At 37.2% G+C, this 11,381-nt stretch overlaps 1 protein-coding gene across 1 annotated transcript; it reads left to right on the top strand.

Moving 5' to 3' along the window:
• LOC107621051 (non-structural maintenance of chromosomes element 4 homolog B-like) lies at window positions 942-2,955 on the top strand. The gene is made up of 5 exons (XM_021114604.1): window positions 942-954; window positions 1,804-1,959; window positions 2,164-2,227; window positions 2,592-2,803; window positions 2,885-2,955. Exons 1-5 carry the CDS (start codon window positions 942-944, stop codon window positions 2,953-2,955), a joined length of 516 nt encoding a protein of 171 aa, XP_020970263.1.

Here is an 11,381-nt window from a genome sequence, read left to right as displayed (position 1 = left end):
TCGTAATCTCAACTCTTTTTCACAACTCCGCACAACTAACCAGCAAGTGCATTAGGTCATCCAAGTAATAAACTTTACGCGAGTAAGGGTCGATCCCACGGAGATTGTCGGCTTGAAGCAAGCTATGGTCATCTTGTAAATCTCAGTCAGGCAGATTTAAATGGTTATGAGGTTTTGAGAATTAAAATATAAATAAAATATAAAATAAGGTAGAAATACTTATGTAATTCATTGGTGGGATTTCAGATAAGCGTATGAAGATGCTTTGTTCCTTCTGAACCTCTGCTTTCCTACTGTCTTCATTCAGTCATTCATACTCCTTTCCATGGCAAGCTGTATGTTGGGGGATCACCGTTGTTAATGGCTACCGTCCGTCCTCTCAATGAAAATGGTCCAAATGCGCTATCACTGCACGGCTAATCATCTGTCGGTTCTCACTCATGTTGGAATAGGATCCATTGATCCTTTTGTATCTGTCACTACGCCCAACACTCGCGAGTTTGAAGCTCGTCATAGTCATCCCTTCCCAGATCCTACTCGGAATACCACAGACAAGGTTTAGACTTTCTGGATCTCAGGAATGGCCGCCAATAATTCTAGCCTATACCACAAAGACTCTGATCGTGAACTAGGAGGCTAAGAGATATGCATTCAAGCTTGTTTTCATATAGAACGGAAGTGTTTGTCAGGCACGCGTTCATAAGTGAGAATGGTGATGAGTGTCACTTGATCATCACATTCATCATGTTCTTGTGTGCGAATCAATATCTTAGAATAAGAATAAGCTTGAGTTGAATAGAAAAACAATAGTACTTTCCATTAATTCATGAGGAACAGCAGAGCTCTACACCTTAATCTATGGGGTGTAGAAACTCCACCGTTGAAAATACATAAGTGAAAGGTCTAGGCATGACCGTGAGGCCAGCCTCCAAATGTGTACAATGATCTATGATAGTATAAAACTGATCAAGGATATAAAATAAATCACTAAAAGTAGTTTTTATACTAAACTAGTAGCTAGGGTTACAAAAAATAAGTAACTAAGTGCAGATAGTGCAGAAATCCACTTCCGAGGCCCACTTGGTGTGTGCCTGGGCTGAGCGTTGAAGCTTTCACATGTAGAGACTCTTCTTGGAGTTAAACGCCAGCTTTGGTGCCAGTTTGGGCGTTTAACTCCAGCTTTTATGCCAGTTTTGGCGTTTAACGCTAGAATAGGGTAGAAAGTGGGCGTTAAAACGCAAGTTTGCGCTATAAAAACTCGGACAAAGTATGGACTATTATATATTGCTAGAAAGCCCAGGATGTCTACTTTCCAACGCAATTGAGATCGCCTCAATTAGGTTTCTGTAGCTCCAGAAAATCTATTTCGAGTGCAGAGAGGTCAGAATCCAACAGTATCTGTAGTCCTTTTTTAGCCTCTGAATCAGATTTTTGCTCAGGTCCCTCAATTTCAGCCAGAAAATATCTGAAATCATAGAAAAATACACAAACTCATAGTAAAGTCTAGAAATATGATTTTTATTTAAAAACTAATAAAAATATAATAAAAAGTAACTAAAACATACTAAAAACTACCTAAAAACAATGCCAAAAAACTTATAAATTATCCGCTCATCATGCATCCTTGCAACTTTATTGTCTTAGTATAGTATACTATTCCTACATGAAATTTAAAGGATATAATATTATTTAGTGGTTTTGTTTTTGCAAGGAGTAACTACTTGACATGGTGTGTGATGTTTAATAGTTTTTGATACTAAAATGAATTTCTCAATTCTGATTGGCTGTTCTATCCAATTCTAGTTACAAAACCAAGAGAACAAGTGGCTGATGCAAAGGCTCTGTTGGACATAACGAAATCCTTGGTAATGTCTATGAAGGGTCATGCTAACGGTGGAGTCACTTCTTCAGAATTTGTACCGCACATTCTTGAAGAATTTGGAGGACAGGGTGGATCAAGTACTAGCATAAAAGGTTGCACCAGAAACTCAATAGCCTGGAATGATGTTGGAGTATCAGTATCACATGTTTTTAAAGTGGGTTCCGGCTGCTGTACAATATAACTTCAATGCATTTAGAAGACTTTGTTCTATAATTTTGATATCCATAGAAGACTTTGTTCTATACTCATCTATATATTTTTTCAATATTTTTTCCCTTCAGGAATGGTCCCATCTATGCTAAAGCAATGCAGAGGAAAGCTGTTAAACGTAGAAGTAGGAAGCGTGTGAGGCCCAATAAATTGGCCCAGCCAGAAGAGGTAATAAACTGGTTTAATATGTATGAAGTTTTTGATTGACAAAGGTAGAAAAATTTGTGTTAGCAAGAGGTTTTAACTAGATAAAAAATTCTCTAATAGACTTGTGTAGCTTCTAATTTTCAACTTTTCATGTCTTAATTTCTAGTAAGTTTCTTTCTATCATTTTATCACCCATTTATCTATAAGTAGAACGTCAAAATATTAAAGTTAAGAATATTGTGTGTACTGCTCATAATGCTAAGCTTATTATGTAGTTATGATACAATTTCCTTTTCCTTCACATTGTGGTTGTTGTTTTTATTTTTATTTTTATTTTTTTGCTGCTTGGCAGAGGTCCAAGAGAAGTGGAAGCTGATATAGATAAAAATATGTTAACGATGTTTAACATCTTAAGGAAAAATAGCGTTGTTAAGCTTGAGAATTTGATTTTGAATAGGAACTCCTTCGCTCAAACAGTGGAGAATTTATTCACTTTATCATTCTTAGTCAAAGATGAGCGGGATGAAATAAAAGTGAACGAGGCTGGATCACAATTAGTAGTGTGTGAGTTACTTCGAATATATTCGTATTAACATTCTCACTCTCAATCGCTCTCACAGAATTTATTATCCTTTATTTATACAGCACCCAGAAATGCCCTTCTTGCAAATGCAGTTCATGCTGGGGATGTTGCTTTCTATCAGATTGGATTTTAAGGATTGGAAGGTATATGTATCTATGTTTACTTTGATGTCGTTAATGTTTTGGGTGTATGCGGCTATGTGCTATGGAAGGTTAACTTTCTTTGCTTCCTATCAGTTTATTTATTATTTATTGTGAGGACATTCTAGAGAGCTTTAGCAATCAAGTGGCTATGTCACTACAATAAATATGGTCTTTAGCAACGCCAAATTTTGCAACGCCTTAAAACCGTTCTCTTAGATAATTTTAGACAATGATTTTTTATAGTGTTACTGTTGAATTTAATTTTTCATTATTTTATAACAACAAATTAAAACCGTTCTCTTTAACTATTTTAAAGAACGGTTTTATAACCGTTATCATGATTTGTTTTTAAGCAACAATTTTTATTGTTGTTTAAATAATTGTACAAAAGAAACGCATAAAAATCGTTGCCAAAATGCTACACTTTAAAACCATTCTATTAGATGGTCTTAGACAACAGTTTTTACAGGTTGTTGTTGAAGTTCAATTTTCATTACGTTATAGCAACAAAATAAAACCGTTCTCTTTGACTATTTTAAAGAACGGTTTTATAACCATTACAACAATTGTTTATCAAACAATAATTTTCTAATATTATTTAAATAATTATACAAATTAAAATATACATATAAAAATAATTATAAATAATCATACAAATTTAAACAATTTATTCTATAAATATTAAATTTATAAAATACTCAGTCTACTTCATCTCTTTTATTTGTCCCAAAAAAATTAAGTGTTGTTTGTTTGGTTTTTTATATTTATTTTTTCTATAAATACTAAATTTATAAAAAAGAATTGTACACTTTAATTTAAGTAACTCCTATTATAAATAAATTGTAACTTATTTTATTTTGAACTCCTTATTTATATAAATTAATCTTTTAAGAGTAATTAAATTAGTTTTATTAATATATGGAGTTAAGTTAATTAATAATCTTGTATAATTTTTATAATTGGTTATTTCATGTAATTTGAAATTAAAATTCAGTAATGAAAGTGTTAGGTAATTTAATTTAAGAAATTTGTATTATGAATAAATTACGATTTATTTTATTAAATTGAACTCTTAGAGATTAATTTGTTAGAAATGATTAAATTATTTTTTAAATACTTTTGAGTTTATATTATTTGTGTATATTTTACCCTAATTCTAAAAATTTCTAATTTAAACCCTAATATCCCAATTTTCCCAATTTATGCCCTAAATCAAACACAACGCACACACACACAAGGAAAGAAAAGGGAAGAAACGAGAAACAGGGGGAGCTCGAGGGGAAAATGGAGAAAAAGAAGGAGAAGCAAGGGAGGGGATGGCACCGGGAAGGTGAAGGAAGAGGGGTGACCGAGAGAGAGTCAGATGTGAGGAAGAGAATGACATGCGTGAGAGGGAGACAGAGACTGCAACAGAGCTGTCCCACCACCAACGCCTCGTCCCCCGTCGTGCTTCAAGGTCACCGCTGCCGTTTGGGCCGCCGTTAGTTTTGCGTCATTGAGGGAAGCCCGAGATGGAGATGAGGGAGACGCGAGCCAAGGACTGCGACGAGGAGTAGAAGAAGTCGTCACCTTCACTGCCAATACCACCATATTCTTCCAATCCGCCACACTCACCGCCAGCGAAGCTTCTTTGCTTTTTAATCTTGTCTTTAGATGAAGACCACTCAAAATGATACTTAATTGGATATTTTGAATGATTTTATTTTTCATGCCCACTTCATTTCTTCTTATTTTGCTGTTTTATTCAAACATATGGGTTTTCTGTATTTTGCTGAATGATGTTATATACTTCAGTTCGTGAGGCTTATTCTAAAGCAGTGAATACCGCTATCGTAGATTATCATGATGTATGATCTGTAGCTAAGATTTTGTCATTTCATTGTTTTTTTTATTTAATTCCATTTTGACTTTGTTAATTATAGCCTTACTACAATATCATGCTATTGTAGGCAGTGGATAGTAGTCTCCTGTTAAAGCTTCCTTTCAGCACTATATTTGAGTATCTTCAGGTTAGCTTCACTCCACTATAATTTCTTTTTATTAATTTCATGTAAAAATGCAATGCAATCTGTTATGTGGTGTATATAGTTTCTTCCTGTCTTGGTGTTTGCCAGCAATAATTTGTTTATTTGTTTATTTTTGATTTTCATGGGTTCATTAGATTGCTAGAGTCACTTGTATTTTGTAGCTTAACTATAAGTGTAAGAATCGAGACTAATTAACCGTCTCTAATTAAATAATTAAATTGCCCAAATTAGGTTTCGAAAATTTAGAATGAGAATTAGAAAAATTAAATATGATTTTTAGACTCAGTAGATTTTTCTGAGAAAAATCGAGTAAAATCGCGAACCGACAACCGAACTGGTCGAATCGGTTTAAGTCTGTCTGGTACTGTGCGAGAATAATTAAAAATAGTAGAAAACCTCAGAAAAAATAATAGAAATTGAAAACTGGACATTAATTTTAAAGGTTTGGCCCAAAGTTGGGCCAAACAGGTTAAAAACGCTAACGGATTAGACCGGACCCAAGTTGGACCCAAGCCCAATATATAAAACCTTCATTAATGAGCCATAAGCTCATTCACCATACTCAAACAAAACATAACCCAGCTGAGAAGAGAAGAGAAGAGAGTGAGGGTTCCATAGTTACTATTTATCTTCAACTTCCCAAGCTCATAACTTAAGCTACGGAGCTCTGATCGCCGCACCGTTTGTGGCCACGTGATCACCGTGGAGATCTCTACAAAACCCACCCAAGAAACTGGTAAGAAAATTACGAAATCCCTCGCACTTCTTCCTTTCAAAAATTCGAAATTTTAGGATTTTGTATTGAGTGAAATTTTGTGATTTTTGGTGTTTAGGTACACTCTAGCACTTGATTACTATTGGGCTTTGCTTTCAAAACTGTTGGGCAAGGTAAGAGTATCTTGAACCCTTGTGTATTTTGAGTAAAATGAACCCTAGGTTGATTGGTTATGAATTATGTGTATTTATAGCTTGAAGCTGTGATTATTGGCTTTTACTTAGAGCTTGGAGTTGAATTGGTGGCTTGGTTGTGGTTGGAAGCTTGAATTGCACACAATTTGGGTTTTAGTGTATACTGGGAATCGTCCAAGGTATGGTTTTGGTTTTCTCTATGTAATATATAATATTTTTGGACACTTAGGCTAGTGACCCATAGGATAGGATTGAATTAAATTAGTCGTTGGAATTGTTGTATGATGATGTATGATGATTTGATGATTTGGGTTATTTTGATGAATTGTAATGTTGATTTTGATAATATGGTATTGAAGATTGAGATTGAGATTGATTATGATGATTGTTCGTAATGGTGGAATGATAATTGATTAATGTGTTGGTTGAGAAATGAATATAGTGTTATGTAATTGATAATTGGGATTGATGATTGCATAAGGTGAAGTGGTGAATTGAGGTATGAAAAGTGTGAGATTTGATGTGTTTTGGAGTTTGATGAGATGGTGGTTTGGTTTTGGTTGGAAAATGAAAGTTTGTAGGAAATAGATTTTTGTAGAGGAAGTTATAATCATTCAAAGTTTGGTGTCAAAATCTGAATTCTGTGAATGCTGCAGAATTTGTGATTTCTGGTTTGTGTGCGCACACCCTGTGGATTTTTGAACCTGTGCGCACGCATACACGAGGATAGGGCTACTGCTGGGAGCATTAGCATGCTCTGTGCGCACACACAACCAACGAAGCTTTGCAAGCTGTGCGCACGCACAGCCTTTTGCGCACGCACACATCGGAAGGTGTATTCTGTTGAGGGCGTTCGCACGCCTTGTGCGAGCGAACAAAATTGGAAAATTTTACTCCTATGCGCACGCACACCTCTATGCATACGCACACATCTTGAAAATCCTCTTGGGCGTGCGCACGCACAACCCTATGTGTACGCACACTGCCCTGTTTTCCAATAAAAATCTTGTTTTTAACTATTTCACCTTCCCGGCAAGCTTGTAAACTTCCGTGACACCTATCTAAGACTTTTTTGCTTGTTTTTGGAAGTTAAAAGATAGAGAAGGTCTTGGGTGGAACTATTTCGGTATTTTCGATAAAAGTTAGAGAACAGAGGCTTATGTTTCTGGTGTACTGAGGATGGGTTTGATTGAGTGAGAAAGAAGAATAGTATATTGGTGGTTATTGACAATGAATTGAGAAAGTGATGAACTAATAAGTTCTGAATGAAATGTGAAAGTGGTGAACTAATGAGTTCTGAATGAATTGTGAAAGTGGTGAATTACTGAGTACTGAATAAAAATGATTTTTCTGAAAACCACTGAATTACTGTTTTATACTGAGAATTATGAGATGTTATGCGCCTGGCAAGGACGGTGGTTAATCCCGCCTGTGGAGGTTGCGGCAGCGACGTAAGGATGGTGGTTAATCCCACTTACGTTGAGATGTAAGGTCTGTGGCAAGAGTATCCCGCTTGCATCCCTTCGGATCACTAGACTGTGCAGGCACAAAATCTTGGACGGTGTTCCAAGCACCATATCTCGGGGTTCCCATTATGATTCCGAAGGGCGACATCTCCATAGAGATGTGTCGGGTTGGCTGTTGAACCGACAATGTGATATCACAGCCAATAGGACAGACATTCCTCATGTGCATCTTTTATCTGTTTGTTTGCTTTGCCGACTTGTATTGTTTGCTTAATTGTATAACAGGCCTAATGGCCTATTTGAATTACTTGATATACATGCTTATACTTGTGTTTTCTTTGCATTGGTATTAATTGTGTTTTCTACTGGGATTGAGGAGGTTCGGAAGGCGGTGAAAATGGGATCGCATGAAGGATAGGTTGGTGAAGGCTGTGGGATAGCGGAGAATTGTTAGTTTAGAAAATCCACTAAGTTAGATTACCCTTTTTATCATTATGGTGATGTTTTAATGTTTTAGTTATGCTTTAAGTTGAATCTCATGATGGATATGAAGTTCTAGGATTGCCTCTGACGTCCCAGAGTCTTATATCTTACATCACTGGGCACTGTTACCATACTGAGAACCTCTGGTTCTCATACCATATTCTGTTGTTATTTTTCAGATACAGGTCGCAACCCACCTCTGTGAGTTGCTTTGGTGGTGACAGAGCGGAGGATCTCTATCCCGTGTTGAAGTCTTTTTTATTATTTTGTTTGGTTTCTTTCACTTTTGTATTTATTTTTGCCTAGAGGCTTACTTTGAGAGAAAAACTTGTATAAGCTGTTTTAACTTTCAGAATTCTGTATTGTCTGTATATAACTAGCCGGCTTAAACTCCGCGAGCCGTGGCTAGATCTTTATACTATTATACTCTTATATTTTGTTATATTATATCTATATCTTGTGCATTAAGTTTTTAGCTTTTTATGTGTACATTTTGCACTTTTCAAATCCTATTTTTGAGCTGTATCCTTCATCGGGCTTCTAGAATATATTACTTATTTCTATATAATATGTATAAGCTTTAGAACTGTCGTAATCTTTGATTAACCTTTGCTTTGCGATGCGAGGTAAGGCTTAGGATAATTAGGGTGTTACATTTAGTGGTATCAGAGCAGTTCATCCTCGTGAGCCTGAGGGATGGACCGATTGTGCTTCAGCACTTTGTTATCCTTTGCTTTACAGTTAAAGTTAAGCTTAAAGTAACAGGGTGTTAGATTTTTGGTATCAGAGCGGTTCGTCCTCGTGAGCCTGAGAGATGGACCGATTGTGCTTCAATGCATACTCTGTGTCTTTTTCTGTGATGCTATTAGGTTATCTATTTGATATTACATAGCATGCTTGTTTGTGAGTGCCTATTTAGAATAATTGAAGCACTAGGCTTTTGATATTGAGACTGATCACCTTGATATCATTTGTTTGGTGTAGACAGGAACCCTAATGGCTACTCGCGGACGAGGTCGTACGTGTTCACGAGGAGAGACTGAAAATGAACGATCGGCCGATAACCATACCAAGTTCATGGAGGCAATGGCTAATCTTGCGAATACCATGGAGGCGAATGCTGCAGCGACTCTACAAGCTGTGCAGAGGTTAGGTCAACCAGTTGGAAACGGAAATGGTGATGGAAATGGGAATGATAATGCGGAAGGAAATAATAATAACATGGGAGGTGCTCCGATGACCTTGGCTACCTTTTTCAAGGTTCATCCGCCAAGTTTCAGAGGTTCAACCAATCCTACAGAAGCAGATAATTGGTTCCAGGCCATGGAGCGTGCGTTACAAGCACAGCATGTTCCGAATAACCAGAATGTGGAGTTTGCTACGTATCAGCTTTTGGGAGAGGCTCAGCATTGGTGGCAAGGCGAATGTCGCTTACTGCAGCTTCAAAATGCCGACATCCCTTGGGATGTATTCCAGACGACTTTTTATAAGAAGTACTTTCCGTGAATCTGCTAGGGAAGCGAAGGAGATGGAGCTTATATAGCTGAAGCAAGGTTCTTTGTCTGTGGCGGACTATACTAGCTGATTTGAGGAGCTTTGTAGGTTCTCTAGGGTGTGTCAGGGTGCCCCGGAGACCTATGAAAGTTGGAAGTGCATTAAGTATCAAAGGAACTTGAAGGATAACATTATGACTGTTGTGGCTCCTTTGGAGATTCAGATCTTCTCCGATCTTGTGAACAAGGCGAGAGTTATTGAGGAATGTGCAAAGATAGTAGCCTCATCAAGGGACACTCGTGGAGTAAACACTAATCGGGGATGTGGCAAGTACTTTCAGCCGAGGGGTCAGAATTTTAAGAGAGGAGGACATGCGCCTCAAGGTCAAGGAGGCTTTAGAAAGAACACTTATGATCAGTTTCAGTATGCCAAAGGGAGAGGGAACCAGAGTAAGATTTCTTCGGATTTAACTTGTGTTTGTTGTGGGCGATTTCATCTAAATGACTCTTGCAAGATTGGAATAGGTGGTTGCTTCAACTGTGGTTTTCCTGGTCACATTGCGAGGGATTGCACTCGTGGGAAGAGGACCCAGAATGCGGGCCAAAACCAATAGTGTAACACCCTAATTACCCTAAGCCTTATCCCATGCCGTAAAGCAAAGGTTAATCATAGGTTACGATAATTCTAAGGTTTATACGTAAATATATATAGAAGGAATAATAATTTTAGAAGCCCAATGAAGAAAATAAGCTCAAATACGGAATTACAAAGCGCAAACGTTCACACGAAGCTACAAGCGTAAGAGACAAGATCCACTATGTGAGATAACAAGAAATATGTAGTTATATAAGAGTATAATAATCATAAGATACTAGCCACAGCTCGCGGAGTTTAGGCCGACTAGTTAAATACTGACATACAGAGTTTTGAAGGTAAAACAACTTATATAAAATATCTCTCATAAGGTAAGACTCTAAGGCAAGTAAAATACAAAAGTGAGAGTACTAATAAATCAAAAGACTCCAAAAATATATCCAGAATCCTCGCTCTGTCACCATCAAAGCAACTCACCGAGGTGGTTGCAACCTGCATCTGAAAAACAACAATAGAATATGGTATGAGAACCGGAGGTTCTCAGTATGGTAACAGTGCCCAGTATTGTGAGATATAAGATCCCGAGACGCCAGAGGCAATCCTAGAGCTTCATATCAACACAAGATTCAAGCTTAAAGCATAACTAAAATTAAAACCATAACTTTAAAGCTTAACATTTATAAAATAGGGTAAACTATCCTAAGGGATTTCTAACTATCATATCACCGCTGTCCCACAGCCTTCACTAGCCTAACCGTCATGCGATCTCATCGCCATCGCCTACTAAGCCTCCTCAATCCCAGTGGAAAGCACAATTAATTAAAATGCAAATAAAACACAAGTATAGGCATATATGTCAAGTAATTCAAATAGGCAATTAGGCATGTTATATAATTAGGCATACAATTCAAGTCAGCAAAGCAAGCAAGTAGATAAAAGATGCACATGATGAATGCCTGTCCTATAGGCTGTGATATCACATTGTTGATTCAACTGCCAACCCGACACATCTCCATGGAGATGTCGCTCTTCGGAATAATAATGGGAACCCCGAGATATGGTGCTCGGAACACCGTCCAGGATTTTGTGCCTCCACACTCTAGTGATCCGAAGGGATGTGAGCGAGATACTATTATCACGGGCCTCACATCTCAACGTAAGCGGGATGAACCACCGCCCTTATGCCACCACCGCTACCTCGACAGGCGAGATCCAACCAAACCGTCCCTGCCAAGTGCATAGCGTCTCAACAATCTCAGTATAAAAGGTGATTCAGTGGTTTTCAGAAATCATTTTTCAATATATCATGGATCCATCACTCCATTCCAAGTCCCAGACTCATTTCAACCACTGCCAATTCATAATTTCTATTCCGAACTCATTAGTTCACCACCTTCACAATTCATTCAGAACTCATCAGTTTCCCACTTTCACAATTCCTTA

This window comes from Arachis ipaensis, chromosome B10 (assembly GCF_000816755.2).
Source record: "Arachis ipaensis cultivar K30076 chromosome B10, Araip1.1, whole genome shotgun sequence".
NCBI lineage: Eukaryota > Viridiplantae > Streptophyta > Magnoliopsida > Fabales > Fabaceae > Arachis > Arachis ipaensis.
Note: the sequence above shows the minus strand (reverse complement) of the source record. Positions and strands in the feature narration are given on the sequence as shown.

Coding starts and splice junctions, on each gene's coding strand:
- LOC107621051 (XM_021114604.1), top strand. Junction 1,960..2,163: donor TGGAGGACAGGGTGGATCAA/GTACTAGCATAA, acceptor TTTTCCCTTCAG/GAATGGTCCCATCTATGCTA. Junction 2,804..2,884: donor TGGATCACAATTAGTAGTGT/GTGAGTTACTTC, acceptor TTATTTATACAG/CACCCAGAAATGCCCTTCTT.